This window comes from Bison bison, unplaced genomic scaffold (assembly GCF_000754665.1).
Source record: "Bison bison bison isolate TAMUID 2011002044 unplaced genomic scaffold, Bison_UMD1.0 scf7180017864184, whole genome shotgun sequence".
Lineage (NCBI taxonomy): Eukaryota > Metazoa > Chordata > Mammalia > Artiodactyla > Bovidae > Bison > Bison bison.
The window spans coordinates 2,833,234-2,850,377 of NW_011494756.1; the positions used below are offsets into that span (position 1 = coordinate 2,833,234).

The 17,144-nt window shown below is 43.9% G+C and overlaps 1 protein-coding gene across 1 annotated transcript in view; it reads right to left on the reverse strand.

The window, feature by feature from the left end:
* ZNF827 (zinc finger protein 827) overlaps nucleotides 1-17,144 on the reverse strand; it is a gene marked incomplete at its 5' end in the record, with an annotated part of 157,663 nt that overhangs the window by 69,955 nt on the left and 70,564 nt on the right. Inside the window, one exon of the mRNA XM_010843699.1 lies at nucleotides 1,475-1,578. Within this exon, the coding sequence (XP_010842001.1) occupies nucleotides 1,475-1,578 (104 nt within the window). The remainder of the gene's footprint in view (nucleotides 1-1,474; nucleotides 1,579-17,144) is intronic.

Genomic DNA, 17,144 nt, shown 5'->3' on the forward strand with positions numbered 1-17,144 from the left:
GTTAAGCCAGCAATGCAGGGCTTGTATATACATCACAGGATGCTAGCTGTATGGGTCACAGCACTCTGACAGGCAATTCCTAGGCAGTTATTTTGACATTAGAAAGTCACAATCCATCAACTTAACAGCAGGGTGATAATTTGGGGACCGGGGAGATAGCTATTCAAAATGACACTGTGGGAAGTAAACAGTAGTTCAAATAGCCCCTGTTTGAGAATGAAGACATCAACTAAGCAGAATTTCTTTCCACCTCTAGAACCAGGTATTATGTAATATGTTTTTGTGTAAGCATGTTATTTATGGCGTTTGAATAGCCCTGAGAGGCTAACAAGCCTGCAGGTACCGGGACCCTTTGGAGATGAGGAGAAATAGATCTGCCACCACAAGACTAAACAATGACAAAGAGTGGCTTCTTCCCCATGGTTTGTCACGAACCACTTCCAACAACCACGAGCCAGTCTCAGAAGATGCAACTCGGCTCTTTCTGAAATGAAAAACGCTCAGCTCTGCAGCCGTCTGCATCCATGACATGGGTTCCTTGCATGTGAGGGGGACCCTGGACTTTACTCTTGTGGGAATTCCCAGCCAACCACCCTGCTGTGAGCCCTTTCTGCAAACACACGGCCTTGTGTGTTTCTCCTGGACAAATGGATGGGTGCAGAGGCCACCGAGAGCTTCTGCAATTCTCTCAGTTTCCGGGAGCTGAAAGTTTCCTGGCTGTTGGTCTGGTGTTGGGATGGTAACGGGGAGTGGGTAGGGAGGGCAGGATCCAGGACAGGGGTTCTCAAACGTTCTCATTTCATGACAACGCTAAGGGGGCACACAGAAGCCCTGAGGGATTGCCAGCTTGTTGGTAAGAGGAGAGCAAACACATCTGTCCTTCTGCTATGGAAGGGGGCAATGAAAAAGGAAGCACGACGAGGAAATTGGGCACTGATGCTGAGGTGGCAAAAGGGAGAGGGAGACGGATCTATGCAGATCCTTTAAGAAGAGAGTAGATATCTGGGTGACAAGACCGTCTTAACAAGCTGTGTTGCTGCCATGGAAACCAAAGAGGTCTTTGTGGTGGCCCACACTCCCCCGGGGTCATGACCTTCCCTGTCTGCGATTAGCAGTCTTGCCCTCGCCCTCGTCTATCTTCCCGGTTGCCTGCCTAAAATACTGACAACGTTGACAGCAGATTATTTCCAGGTTATACTTCGCTCTTTCAAAGGAATTCACTCTACGAATGAAGCATCAGCTGGTCAAGAACAATAAGCTCCTGCAGCAAAAAAGAATAGCCTTATTACTGTCTGCATTTTCTTTTAACAAACTTTTGTGGCTATTTAAATTGAGTTTCTCCCTCTTTTCAAAAACCAAGCTTCATATGAATACCTTGAACCTATGAGCTGAACATATCTGAAAGTCCACGCATTTCAGAAAAGTAATTTTCAAGCAACCAATAGCAGAAGCAAAAGCAACAGTCTTTCCATACCTGGAGCTGATATTCTTCCGTGAAGCACAGATTCACTGGGCAGCAGGTCTTTTGAATTGGAGGTGAATGGTGATTGTCTAAAGGTATCTTCTGAAATCAAAGGGCTGGGGGTGGGGGAGGAGGAGGGAAGTTTAGTAAATCAGTTATTTAAGATACCCAGGCCCCCAATATATATGCATACACACAAACAAATGGGAGATAAAGTTTTTTTTTTTTTAATGGTGTTTAGAGAATACAAGATTGTGCTTAAAATGAAGAAAGATAAAATATATTACATCAGACAAGTGCCATCTGTATACTCTGCCTACTGGTTTTACACTTAAGGTGAACATATGAAACAGCATCTCTGAAACACTGTTAGACCCACAGTCAGGACAGCTGAGCGGTATATTGTACTTCTGCACTATATGCTCTGTTTGAGTGTGCTGTGCCTCAGTAAGCACACACCTCCTGGGTCAGGTCAGAAAAGCCCGTTTGAGGTTCTTTCCAGGGCGGAGACAGAGCGGCCCCAGCTCACCCACATGCTGTCCCCTGGTCCCTGGGGGACCAACGGCCCGTCTCAGAAGGGCAGATGGCTGGAGTCAGGGCCCACCGCACTCACGGAAATGACTCGCTGGTCCCCACAGGGACTCGAGTGTGCATCCTACAACTCTTTTGGTGTGGAAGGAATTACAGCCAGCTAATGGGGCTGCCGGGAAGGACCCCGAGGAGCACTTTGATTTTCCGAGAAACTGAGGCTCTGACTTGAGTGATTCTAAACTCCCCTAGTGACTCAGCCAGAACTAGACACCAGACACCCCGGGCAGATATTTGCCCTCCTAACACCTCAGTCACAGTAAACACAAACACTCTGGCTTCTTTTAATCGGAGGATTTTAACCCAATCACATCATCCATCTTCCATGCCTCCAAAACAAACCGCATTGCAATCACGTGTGAGAATACTGGAACATACAACAGAGTCCAGCATGGAGAAAGGAAAGCCCTATGTATTTACAACAGAGAACATTTCACTGGAGGAACTGGGTGCACAGGAGTGGAAGGTTCCTAGAGGAAGACAGTACAGCCCAGAGATAGGAGGAGCAGGAAGCCACCACCATCTTAAGGCTGGAGAGACAAAAGGAAGAGGTCACATGGTGGAAGCCAGAGGCAAGGTGAGCCTGCCTAGCAGGAAGCTGGAACCACAGCTGCTGCAGGGGGCAGACAGGGAGGAAGGCAAATACCCAGGCTCTTTCTGAAACCCCGCCCCTCACCCCACCAAAGGCTCTGATTGGCTGAAAAGTCAGAGGCACACAGCCAGCAGGGATCAGGCTTCTGCAAAACTGTAGATCAGAGGAAGGAATGTATCTGGGGGCACACAAGCCTAGGACCCCCATGACTGATACTGCTTTTCTAAACATGCTCAACAGCCATGGGTAACTCATTAAACGTTAAGAAGGAAACATCAAAATAAAAATGGAAGACATACCTATCTTTTAAAAGTAAAACACAATTAACAATATAACTTCACAGGACTATTAGGCTAGACTTGATGCAACTTTGTGTGCCACGCTTTTTATTTACATCTTAAACACAAAACAGTTTAAATAGGCTTAGAAAGTGACCTGGCTACAGGCTAGTCAGTGATGGGGAGCGGGAAGACATGCTGCTTCGTGCCAAACATCTCATAACCTGCAAGTGACCCTAAAACCCGAGGAAGGCAAAGCAGCGTGGGAGCTAGGAGTGTGCACTCGAGAGCAAGCAGATCTAGGTCCAGATTTCAGGTCCTCCACTGATGGCTGTGTGACCTTGCACAAGTCACTTACGTTTTCTGAGCCTTCGTTTCTCTTCTATAAAGCGGAAAGAGAACAGATCTACACCTACTAACAAGGACTAAGCAAACTAGTCCACTGAGTGTGTTTCTCACGGTGTCTGGCAAACAGTAAGTGCTCAATCAACATAAGCTGTTTGTATCTGTATCTCTGTCTAGCCCCCAGGGGAGCATAAGTTAATTACCCTTTCCTTACGAATCAACAAAAAGTATAAAGTTTCCTTGTATAAAACGCATGAAGAAAAGGTTGCTCTGATAATGAAGGGTCAGTGGATGGGATGGGATGACTCATCCCACCAGCTCATCCCAGTGAGCTGCTGGGATGACTGGTTAACCATCAAAGAACTTCTAAGGAGGTGGAGCCCTTGGAGGACTGTTGGTCAGACCCAGAGTGTGGGAGTTCACGATTCCCTCCTCCTTAGCTCTGAAGCCTCTAGACAAGGTGACAATGACACCTTCACATCCGGGTGGACAGGTCACTTGGGAACATCACTTGGGAACAACCACCAGTTGGCCCAAGGACACAGGGGAAAGATCAGGCAATGTGCCCTTGGTTACACTGGAATGAGCCTGGCACTTGAGAGTTCAGGAGGCTCATGCAACTGTCTGGTCTGAAATGCGGACGCTACCTTAGGGGACACCAAGAATCCCAAGAGGGGCCCCTCAGGGTATCTAGGAATATCACCTTTTTTTGCCACAGAGAAAGGTATGCATTGCCTTCTTTCCATCAGTGTTGCTGTAACCATTTGGTGAGTACCTGGGTGTGCCAGGCACTGGAAAGATAACATCAGCAAAGCGGGCTACAGATGCAAACAGCAGAGGGGCTCGAAGACCTGCGTGGGCACTCCGAGTAGACTAGGCTGTGGAAGAGAGGGGCGTGGGGTCGCAGTAGGGGGTCTGGCTTGGCCTGGAAGGACAGGAACAGCTGCAGAAGCCACAGCTGAATGGAGAGTAGCGCTGTCAGGGTTCCAGGGGCGAGGACAGGGCGGGGGACATGTCCCCTGCACAATGAGAGAACAAAGCCAATCTACGAAAGGGGATGAGGCTAGAGCCACGGTGGGGTGGACTCACGGCAAGCAGGGATGACAGCTTCGTCAACCTGCCAGTGTGTTAAGGAAGGGCGCATGAAATGTGATTTCAGTTTCAGGACGCTCTGTCCAGCGAGTTGGAGAACATGAGTCAGGTGGCCAGAGGAGCAGCCCACATGGGACATGGTGACTCTGGTGGCCGACACTGCAAGGTGGCCTCAACACAGGCAGGTTGAAAACCTGTTTAAGCAGCAGGTCAGGTAAAGGCCACAGCAACATTTCTGACCAACCCCAAAGGTCTGGGGGTGAACAGAGCAGAGGGTGCCACGCTACATGCTGGGAAGAGTATCTTAGGTTCTGCTAGCTCTGCATCTTCACGTGTTCTCTTCAGATTTCCAGCCAGGTGTGGAATGAAGCCCTATTACCACCCAGCTGCTCAGAAGAAATTGAGTCAATTGCCGAGGGAAACAGCCTTCCAAATAATTTTCTACCCTGGAGGCCAGCTTTATTCTGTACAGAAAAGATTTCTCCTGAGGGAGAGGAGAATTAGAAGGGAGTCAGGCTGGATACTGGAAAAGCACAAAAGGACTGGCAACGTGAGGGGCAAAGAATTGATGGAGAAACTTCAGCAAGTCAAGGCAGCTGAAGCCTGGTGTAAGATCTTATCTAGAGAGAGAAGATGCCTCGTTAACAGAGCATCAGTCTCAGGCCAGATCGCTCTGCAATGCTCGGCATTCAGATCCATGCACACTGGGAGTGCTGTGGTTCAGCACTGAGTGTGGAATCAGAAGGATCTGAGTCTGAATTCCATATTGGTCACTTAACGGTTAAGTGACTTTGCTAAGTCAACAATCTTTCTCTAGCCTCAGTTACTTTTTTTTTTTTTTTTGGCTCCGCCAAGAGGTCTGTGGGATCTTAGTTTTCCGATCAGAGACTGAATCCTCAACAGTGAGAGGGCAGAGTTCAAAACACGGGACCACTAGTGTGAATTCCCTCATACTCAGTTTCACTATTGGAAAAGAGCTTTTAAAATATCGTCTTTATAGGTGAGCTGTAAAGGGTTAAGTAGGAACTTCCCTGGTAGTTCAGATGGTAAAGAGTCTTCCTGCAATGCCGGAGATCTGAGTTCAATCCCTGGGTCAGAAGATCCCTTGCAGAAGAGAAGAGCAACCCACTCCAGTATTCTTGCCTGGAGAATTCCATGGACAGAGGAGTCTGGCAGGCTATAGTTCATGGGGTCACAAAGAATCTGACACGACTGAGTGACTAACACTTTTACTTTCTTTTTACTTTCAAAGGGTTAAGTAAGATTTTTCATGTCAAAGTTCTTAGTACATGCTCAATAAAAAATGGCAACTAACACCACATCACTTACTAAGTATTTAGCGCTGCTCTAAAGTGCTTTGTGTGTATTAACTTCCCTGAATCCTCACAAGGACCCTATAGGGTTATGACCATTGTTATTACTATCATCCATATTTTACAGATGAAGAGACTCAGGTACAGAGAAGGTAAGTAGCTGCCCATGCGCATGAGCTGAGACGGGATCTGGACTTAGGCACATGGGCCTTGCATTCTGCATCCTTGCCCATTAAGCTGGGCTACACTGCCTTTTGCTTGATCTCTTAACGTCTACGGAATGCATGAACAATACAGAATCATGGCTTCTTCTCGGAACAAACAGGACAAAAGGAAGAGACAGCAGAAGGAGTGGGTGTGGAGGGAGGATGGGAGCACCGTTTCAGTAGGCAGGATCCCAGAGAACCAAAGAAAGGCTTTTTCAATTGAGAAACAGAACACGAGGAAATGATTTTAACTTTTACTTCTCTCTAGAAGAGAAGATATGCCCCTTTTCTATAGAAAAGAAAACTTTCTTTTTCTAAAGAAACTTCTGCAAGCCAAGCCTGATCACTTTGTTAGGGGAAGCACACTGATTGAAACGGCCCACCCTGGCCAGGCACCATAGTAACCATTGGCATGAGTTGTTTTATGACAGGAGATCCTAATAAGGAATAGGGAACTAATAAGCCACCACCAACCAGAAGAGTTCGGGAAAGGTCTAAAGGAGACACCGCGTGTCCATCCACTTCCCAGAATCCCTCTCGCTAGCATCCATCTTGGCTGAGCGATGCCTGCGCCACCAGGAAAGACTCTGAATTAGAATGATTGGTCAAAGACCACCCGGAAACTATCACCATAAAACCCGAGACTGTGAACCACGCGGCAGAGCTGTTCTCCTGGGTTCCCTTACCCTACTGCTTTCCGCCCGGGTGCCCTTTCCCAATAAAATCTCTTGCTTTGTCATTACATGTGTCTCCTCGGACAATTCATTTCCACGTGTTAGACAAGAACCCAGTTTCGGGCCCTGGAAGGGGTCCTCGTTCCTACAACTTTGCAATCCTAAACATGCCCGGCTGCCTACACCCACTGCTTCTCAGGGCAAGCTCATCTTTGCCATTACGCCCAAACGAAGAGGCAGGCGTAAGAAGGGCATCAGGTGTTCGGAAACCTCTATCTCAGCTCGAGATACGGCCACACTGACATCGGTATATTCATCTTGCAGTCTCCTAGATTGGCAACCATGTTTCAGGTGGAGGAGAAGGAAGGGAAAACTAAACTTGGGAGTGTGCCTTGTATAACATGGGCTGGCTTAACGGGATTAGATCTACAACGGTGCTGGTCGTCTTTAACTCTGCCGGTGCTCTGAGGACAGAAGACACTGTACTTGTAGCTTAGCTCCAAGCACTGCCACTCTCAGAATGTGGAGATGGTGGTCCTTAAGCCCCTTTTCTCCTTCTGTGCCTCACAGGGTCTGCAAAGTGCAGAAGCCCATCTGCTCTCAGCAGATGCCCAGCTCTGCGGTGGACAAATTGGCCCCTCGCTCAGGCTGCAGGGTCTGTGGATGGTGGGAGAGGGTGGTGGCCAGAGAGGGGAGGCCCAAGAGGTTGCCTAACACAGAATGAACCGGGTCTGCACTTTTCAGGAAGGAAAACAATGAACTGCAGACTTTATAATGTACTCAACTCTGAGGCACGTGTGCACTTTTGTTCAACTGCTTAGATGGTCACTGTTCTTCCAGAAGAAAAGGAGCTGGCTTGTGAATGCTGCACAGTTCTCCCTTCAACTCCGTTTAGTCATTTCACTGCGAAAAAGCCCCTCCAACAGAAAGAGTTTAGGAAGTGGAAAAAAGGCAAAAGGTATCCAGAAAATGATGTATTTCTGGTTCATATTTTTGGTAAAAAGTTGGTAGAGGAGCTAATGCCTTGTGGGGGAAGGAATCATCACTTACTCTCAATTAACAACATCACCATCTACCACCTCATCTCCCTTTTGGGCTCACACAATGACAAGTCACTCCAAGACAAGCTACCTCGTATAGATACTGGATGAATACTGAGACACTGCATCTGGAAGCTGCTGGTATAGACTTAGAACTGTCCAACTCCTCCATGACTTTTCCTGGCTTATGTCACTTAGAAAAGACAAAACATTCTATCATGTGAACTCCTGGTTGCGCCACATGGGATCTGGTCCCCCGACCAGGAATCAAACCCTGGGCCCCCTGCACTGGGCATGCAGAGTCTTAGCCACTGAATTAAAAGAGCGTGTGTACTGCAACTAAAGACCACGCATGCTGCCTCGAAGATCCAGTGCAGCTAAATAAATAAATATTTTAATAATACTAATGTTTACAAAAAAGAAAAGAAAAAAATGTTTGTCCTATTCAAGTTTTTTTTCTGGACAAAACTAAAAACGACAATGAATGCATATTTTGATTTTTCTCCTGCAGAAAATCGAAGAGTTAAACATGAAAGGGCACTGGTGTTACTGTGACTGGACAATTTCAGGCATTCAATGGCATGGGCTGTGAGGTCAACAGCCCAGGGCTGCAAAAAGAAAAGATTTAAAACAAATAATCAAAGAGTCCATAAAAGATTATAGCCCTAAATAGTGATACATTTTGCTAAGTGGCACAAATATTTCCACCTTTAACATATGAATGCCAACAGGGAACTCAGCTTCATGCAAATCAGAAGACCCAGCTACTTACAAACCAGTCCCTGTGGGCCACCACTGAAATCAACAAGTTACCGGGAATTCTCACTCCCATTATGATAGCAAAACAAAGCAGAAAGGAACAGGAAAAGAAGATGGATACAGTAGGTAAGACAGCGTTAAGGAAAAATTCAAGCTTAGAAATGGCACTGTAATTTTAAAGGAGCAACCGAGAAGAAATAAATTTTTTCCTTCTAAAAGAAATAGTAATGACTTTAAGGATTGAGCCTGGGGATAGCAAATAGAAAACAATGATTAAGCAAGAAAAAAAGACTGCTCTGTAATGAATTTGCCCTCAGAATCTATAAGGATCTACTTATTTCAGGATTATTTTATAGAATATAAATCTATTTATTTCTATTCAATGTAAGAGTTTTGGGCAAGTCATCCTGAAGGGATAGTCTGCCTTCAATCCACACATAGACAAAAGTTTCTTCCATCAGTATAAATAGATGACGTATTTTCAAGTGGAAAAGTGAAAATGTTAGGTGCTTAGTTGTGTCTGACTCTGTGACCCCACAGACTGCAGCCCGCCAGGCTCCTCTGTCCGTGAGATTTCCTAGGCCAGAGTACTGGAGAGGGTAGCCATTTCCTTCGCCAGGGGATCTTCCCGACCCAGGGATCAAACCCAGGTCTCCTGAATTGCAAGCAGATTCTTTACTGCCTGAGGTACCAGGGAAGCCAAGCCACTATTTTCTGGTAGAAGTACTTAATGATCTCTTCAGCTATGTGTCACGTAACGTAACAGGGCTTCTGGATTTTTTCCCCAAGAGCTGGGTAAAATATGTCCAAAAGAATGTTAGTTAATTTTTATTTTGCTGTATTTTAAGGAAATTTTAAGACCAGATGATATGACTTACATATTTTGGAGAAGTTATATACTGTGAAAGGAGAGCCAGAAGCCCCCTTCTGGGGTGGAAAAGTTCTGTGGGAGGCAAAGTTCTCTCTGCAGCCACAAACTGCCTCCCAGGACACACCTGCCCCGGGGCCACCTCGCCAGATGGCCCTAAGCCCCTCCTGGTAACAGCGCTGCCTCAGTCTCCACTCAGCCCCAGCTCGCAGGTCAGGACACTGAACTACTAGTTTTCTGCATTGATATATCAGGTTAATTTTTTTTAAGAACTGGAATTCCATTTATTTGTCTACAACTGTTCTACGGGTATTTTAAAGATAATCAGATTAATGAATTATTTAATTAATTAGACCTTGAATTACTGGATTACTTAGACCTTGAGACATATATTCCCCAGAGTGACTCGCTACGTTTATATTCTGAAATGAGCAGCTGGCACTAGTCAAGGACACAATCCTCTATGCCTCCGGAAGCCTCAAGCAGAGACAGGCCGACGGGCTAAATTCTTCCCAGAATAAATCTTACTCTAGTTCCAGGACTTTCTGACCATGTGAAATATGAATGTTGCAGACTGAAATGGATCCCAGCAACTTCTATATGGAATCTCCACTGATAGGTCATGAAACCAAAGGAAATGAGAACAAACCGGAAACATTTTCTCTCAATAAAACTGAGACCTTGCCAACAAACAATAGGCTACAGTCATTGACACAGAACACAGAGCATCGTAGTTTCTTTTTTTAAAAAAGCTTTCAAACATATCGAAAAAGAAAGAATTATTTGAAGATAAGGGGAACTATCTCAATTAGTTGTAACTATCTTCTCAACACTTCCTCAAATACTTTAAGGTCAGAAGAAACTCTCTGAGAAGCTGGACTAGCTTGCATGAAACTATGCTCACAACTACAAAAACACCACCACACTTTATTTTTACATATGCCATTTAAAAAAATGATCAAATGACATTTCATTTCCAACTTAATTTTCATGATTAATGCAATTTTCTTTAGGGAGTGCTTATTTTTTTCTCAAATGGTACTGTCCTTGGGTATTTGCTAATAATTTATAATAAGGGATGCTTCTTATTTCTTGTGCATAGGTTTATGTAACTCTATGTTTTATAACTTATTTATAAAATGATGGTATTTGAAATATAATAACTGCTTAGTTCTACCGATTTTTTAAGAGGATTTTGAGCAACCTTGGTAAGGTCCTTTTGCTGCAGTATGGTGATCTATATGTCACTTCAGAAGCTATGTGGTCATCCTAACTGCTCCCTTGGACCTTCATTTCGTTTTGGATGAGATTGCTTAGCTGCTTCTTCTGAAATGGGCCCAGATATCAGCGTTTCAGATAGAAAAGTCACTGCCAGTTTCCCTGTTATAACTTCTTTGAGGTCAGTTAAAAAGGTAATGTAAAATGAAAGAACACAAGGTTTTAATGGTATTCATGTACACGGTCCCTCCCGAGGACCCTTACTCTTAAGTAATTTTATTTATTTACTTATTTGAGTAAAAGAACCCTGGGCGGCAGGTCAGGGGACGTGGGTGGAGCAGAGTGCTTGAGATGAGAAATAACCGCGAGTCTCTGACCTGAGGACAACCCGAACATCTGAAACAGCACGCTCCCTATTCAAGCTGAAAAGGGGTGCATGAGAGAAGCCCTCTTATGACCCCCATGGGCTAGGCCGAGAAAGCCGGTCATTCATCATGTTGGGTGCACGCACTTTCAAAGAAAGAAGGACTGCAGTGAGTAAAACTTGAAGCAATCACATTTATCTACAGATTGAGACTTGGCACTGCAGACTCAGTGGGTATCCAAAGGGGACTGTGGGCAGATGGAGAGCCAGTCACTCCATCATTTGCTGACCCATACAGACCCCCTATTTTCTTTAATTTTTGGAGGTGATAAGAAAGCCAAGATGTGGTTCCTTTTCCTCCTCATTGACATGGCTGTATACTTGGCTAATGCCAATCAAACTGAACCTCCGTAGCAATTATAAACCAATCAAACATGTTGTTAATTTATAAGGTGTGCAATGGTATTGCAGAAGATGCCCTTAGTTTTTAGAGATAGATATCTCAAAGAATGTGAGAGTGAATGTCATGCCTGGATGTGATCTAAAATATAAGGAGAAAAAGACTGGTGAAATAAGTGTAACAAATATTTATTCAACCTGGATGGTGGGGATATGGTGGTTTATTGTATTATTTCTTTTGCTTTGTTTTAAAATTTTTCATAATAAAAAAAAATCAATATCAACAATCAAACAAGAAGTTCAACCCAGACCAAATACCAGACAGAAAAACGTGACAATGAATGAAAAGTTGAAAAAAAGAAACAAATAAAAATGCCTCCTCATGAACAAAATGCTTGATATCACCAGAAATCAATAAATGAAAAGGTCTTAACTATGAGATATAATTTTTAACCTTCCAGTTGGTAAAAAAAATTTTTTTTAATGATAAATCAAAGACCTTTAAAATATTCTCTCTCTCTCATTAGCTTCTAATAAAATTGTTAATTCAAACTTTTTGAAAATCAATTAGACAATTCATAGAAAAGCCTGAAAACTGTGCATGTTTCTTGAGTCAGTTTATCCTGGCATTGTTCATATTAGCAACAACTTGGGAAAACAAAACCAAGCCCTTAATACTCAATAATTAAGGAGACATATTAAATAAATTAGGGCACATGCAAATATTAAAAAGAATAATATTGGGTTATGTCTACTGATATGAAAAGAAGTTCTAAATACATTACTAGGTAAAAGAGAAGATTATAAACAGTACATATGGTAGGATCCAGTTTTGATAGGAAAGTATACATCTATGAATAGATAAAAATTCAGCCAGGATACACACAACCAACCTAGCAGTCAGCGGCTGCCTCTGGGTAGCAGGATTGATTATAAGTGGTTATTATTTCTTCTTTATGGCCTCCTACAGTCTCTGAAAATAAAAGTTATTTTTTAAAACTTAAAAAATGATTAAGTTTTACAGTTTGGAATTCTTTTTAAAGATACTCTTAGTCTTTTCAAGAATAAGCCAAGGATGATTTAACTGAAACAGTTGTAAAAGACATGGGCAAGGGAAATTGTTATCTAAAATCTGATTCCGTTAATATCAGTTGACTTCAGTTGCAGAAGGCTGAAAGTCATGGAAGAAAAAGACTGTTTAAAATATTGTAGAAGAAAAGTAGGGTATTTTACGAAGACTACATTTTGGTAATGTTTTTAAATTTTCTTCTCTGAAAAGTACTTCTAGTTAAGTGTATCCTAGAGGCAGGCTTCTACCCCGTATAACCTAACACCAAGTTTTCAAGGAACAATGCCTGTTGCTGCAACTCGAGCATTCATCCACCGCTGAGCCAGGAAACTTCTCAGGACAAGGAGCACAATGCCAGGCCTTGTCGACGGTGGTGGAGACAGGGAGGCCAGACCCCGGGGAGCCGGAGCCAGGCACAACCACGGAAGCGGACCTGCATGTCCAGATCTGTGAAATGTCAGCTCGTGGAAGGAGCCGGCTCTCCCGCAGGAAGCCGACTTGCTACGTGAACGAGGACAACGAGCCTCTGCCGAGGTGAGCAGAGCACAGATGAACTCAGTCTTCCCTGCAGTGACGCAAGAGCCCTTGTCCCATTTCACTGTAATGCCCGTGAAATGTGGACGGGCCCCGGGCTGCTGTGCTGTCCACCAGGGCTTGCCCCCTCCACAGAGGTCAATCCCGGACTGCTGGAGATATTTCTAGTAACAGCTATGGAGAGACCATTGAGGGAAAACCCCAGATTAGAAGAGCAGGAGGGAAGGTGGTGCCTGAGCCACATGGCACATGTCCCCTGTGTGTGATCTGTCAAAGAAGGATGTCTACTTACAGAGACGTAGATTTACATCTCCTTCCTGACTGCTCTGGGCTCCACACACAGAACACTGTTGCAAGCCAGTAGAAATAAAGATGAGAGAGACCACAGAAATGGAAGAAAAGAAAGGCACAGCCCTCTTCAGATCCTTGAAAGGAAGACTGAAACTTGCCTCTCCATACTGACACTACTTTAGCAGTCCTGGGAGCACAGTGTCTCAACTATAAGGGCTTGATGGAGGTCACAGATGGGAGGAAGAATGGCAGAGCATGGTACCTACAGGACAACGGTGTATAGGAACAGAGAAAAGGACTGAGGAAGGTTTGGCGCAGGAAGAAGGGGAAAAAATCTCAAAGGGCAGCAAGGCACAAAGTAGTCTGCAGCTCTATGTATTCAAAACAAAGAACCCATTGTTTAAGGATGAATTTTAACTTCTTTGGAAAAATGAAAACTCAAAGAAAAGTTGAAAAAGATGGACCGCCAATGGAAAACACTGCAGTCAACCTTTATGTCAGGACAGCTACAGACAGTGGTGCAAGCTGTGCACTGAACAGAGGTACCTTATCTGGGCGTGAAAGTGAAAGGCGCTCAGTCATGTCCGACTCTTTGTAAGCCCATGGACTATATAGAGTCCACAGAATTCTCCAGGCCACAGTACTGGAGTGCGTAGCCTTTCCCTTCTCCAGGGGATCTTCCCAACCCAGGGATCAAACCCAGGTCTCCCACATTGCAGGCGGATTCTTTACCAGCTGAGCCATAAGGGAAGCGCTACCTGGGGGTGGATCAGTATTCAACATCACAGACATCATAGATTTGCATATTTATTAAGACAGTATTCCAGTAGATGGCAGTGTCTTGACGAAGGGTGTTTTTAAAAATTTGCAATGGCCCACAGCCTTGACTTGACCAAAAAAACACTAAAAGTCTTAACTAAAGGGACTCCATGAAATTAGCAGCAATTTTCATTTTTCAGAAACAAAGTTCTATGCCTTTAAAGTCAGAAAATATAAAGGGTAAAGCAACTATAGGCAGAGCTACTCAAATATCAATTTCATTTGTTCTGCTTCCTGTTTATTTTCTTAATTGCTTCCGCGTAATCCAGTGTTCTTCATTTGTAATCTTTTACTTTCTAAGGTAATGGAACATTGTTCTCTTAACGCCTCTTAAAAAACGAAAAGGGGAAATTGCACAAATTGAACCAGTGCATTGCACTCTAACAAATTTGTGCAATTTCTATTACTGACTCATAAATATTTAAGGACAGGCATGCAAACCACCACCCAGGCAAATTCTATATTGGACACTTTCAAGTACATATGTCTTTTAGTAAACACTGTAAAGTGCCTTTATCTAAATCACAGAAAAATAGCCCGCATTTCAAATTCTGAAAATTGGGCAAATTAAATATTGGTTGGCACAGCATGATCTGACTCTACCTTTCTGATTTTCCCACTTCTGCTTTTCATCTAGTAATGGAGGGGAAAAAAAAAAACAACTATTCAGGTAAATACTTCCTGGCTCCTGGAGCAGAGCAAGCCAGGTGTGAGAAGGTTTTCTCATAGGCCTGCAATCTGATATCCCCATGGACACTGAATTATTAATGGAGAAGAGAGAACAAATAACCAAGAGAAGGTTCTTGGCAGCCACTGTTTGCAGTTCATGGTGTAACACAACGTCAAGCATGTCCAATTCACCTGCCAGGAGCTATCTGATTCTTACTCTAGGGTTCCATTTTCCTACTTCGATCTTATCCAGCAGCTGGCTGGGTGATGGTCCATGTCATAAGATGTAGATCTTCTTTTTATTCCATTAAACTTTGGGATCTGGTTATGATATCATGCCTCATATATTTTCATCTACAAATGATCGTATTAGCTGGTTATCTGCTCCCGGCAGAACCTAGGGTTGTGCCGGGAAAGGAAGTCGAAAAATCAAGATTGTATTAGTCTCTTAAGCCTCCAGTCTTTCTGTTCTCCTGGGTCCGCGTGGACCCATCTCGTTTGTCAGGCAGAATGGCATTAAGAATGCCATGCGCTATCTCAAAGGGGACGCAGAGACTTCTTTACACTTAGATTGAATTTTCTCCACTCTAAGGTTAGACAGGCAGAAGACCTGCTGTTTTAGCACTTACAGTGAAGCTCCAACTGAAGGACTGATTCAACGGAGGTGCCCCCGGGAGGGCACAGACACGCGTGGAAAAAGGGTAAGGTCAAGGCAAGGGTGAGCAGGACCACACGATGCAAAATCCCAGCTGCTAAGCAGATTGATTTCACTGCCTGGCCACATGGGGTGCCCTGGTGGACTGTCTTCTCCTTTGCTTTTCGGAAGATGATCCTAATTTAAGTGGCTGAGTCTAAGTTATTAGAATGATTTTTTAAAAAGACATTTTCAATCTAGTTCTTTAAATGTTGTCTAGGATTTGCTTCAAAATAATCTAGGGGAAGGAAGAACAAAACGAAGGGATGGATGAGACAACATTCGTGAACTAACATGAACTGCTAATTGTTTAAACTCTATCCTGGGGACATTCTCTGCTTTTGCCTATATTTGAAATTTTCCATTGTAAGAGGTTTTGAACAATGAGACTGAGAGTCAGTGATCCAGAAACCTGACAGTTACTGGTTTCAACCCTTGGCTTTACCTAAAACCTCTTTTATGAAACAGCTAACAAGGAATGTTGTCTAACATCACTTTTCTCTTTCCATGTCTCCCATCTTGTAATCGAGATATCGACAAAGAGAACTGCCAATGGACAGCTGTGATGAGGGGGGATTGGATGAGGAGAGGGGTGCAGTCATCAGCCTTTATGGGATGGGCTTCCTGTAGCCTGGGTAAACCAGCACACATCAGAATGCCAAGCTACGGAGTGTCTCACCCTGGGCTGCTACACTTTTCCTCTGTTCTTGTGGTTGCAATTGCAGTGAAGATTAATAATGATAATCAACTGTGGTGGAAGTTGTGGGTTGATAAAGGACAGGGAGAGAATTGTAGAGAATCAGTTTCTTTCTTCAGCACTGCACATCTCTTTTGCCCTCTGGTTCCCCCGGATCTCCAGACCTCAAGAGCAGACCCCAACGTGTAGAGGGGCTCAGGCAACCACTGGCATTTGGAAGTGCCTGATCCCAATACTGCACTGAGGCCAGCATCCAGGGCTGCCCTTCATAAGTAAAGCATCTCAAATGTGTCCAGGAACCCTTAAACATGGACAACTCCAAACTCTGACTTCAATCATTAGTGATCCTTCTGGATGGTCAGCTTCTTCTAGGAAATCAAACATGGGAAATCAGGTAACTAACCAAATGTTCCACTTAGTACTTAAAAAAATCAGGAGATGTGGAAATTTGGAGGCCTGATGCAAATCGTTTTGGAAAGTATCACAAATCATACCTTAAAACATAACCCCATTAGTTGATCTTGTGCAAACTTCTTATAAAAAACATAGTTCTTTCTAAAATAGGAATCAAAAAAGAAGAGATAGAACTAGTATTTTTTCCTTATTTCTGCTATCAGTAACTCAGGTTATAGAGGATTTCTTGGCACAAGGCAGCTTGATTCTATTCCACCTTAAGTAATGAGGTGAGAAGGGAAAAAAAAAAGAGATCTCTTTGACGAGAGGCTAATTGGGCAAGTTGCCCACTCAAAGGAAAAATAAAAACACACCAAGGATTTTGTCAAAGAACAATAAACCGAGAAACCCGTAACATTGATTTCTGAACACTACATCATGGGGTGGGGTGGGGGGCCATAGGAAGCATCTCTTCCTTTGCTTTGGGCAAAAGATCTGATTTGGATTTCTTCTTACTCATAATCTCCCAGCAACAGGAGAATTTAAGGATTGCTTCATATTTGCCAAATGGCTTAAAAAAAAAACGTCTTTTCTATCCTATAATTATGCTCCAGCTCCAGCCAAGGGAATTGAGGCTATGAGGCATATTTCACTTGTTTGGGGCGAGTTCAAACCTCCTCTTACCTCTTCCCAGGGAACATCTGAAGAGCATGCCGTAACAAGGTCTCTCAGCATACCTTTCCTTTACATAAGTATCATCACGCAGCCTTAAAGAGCCAG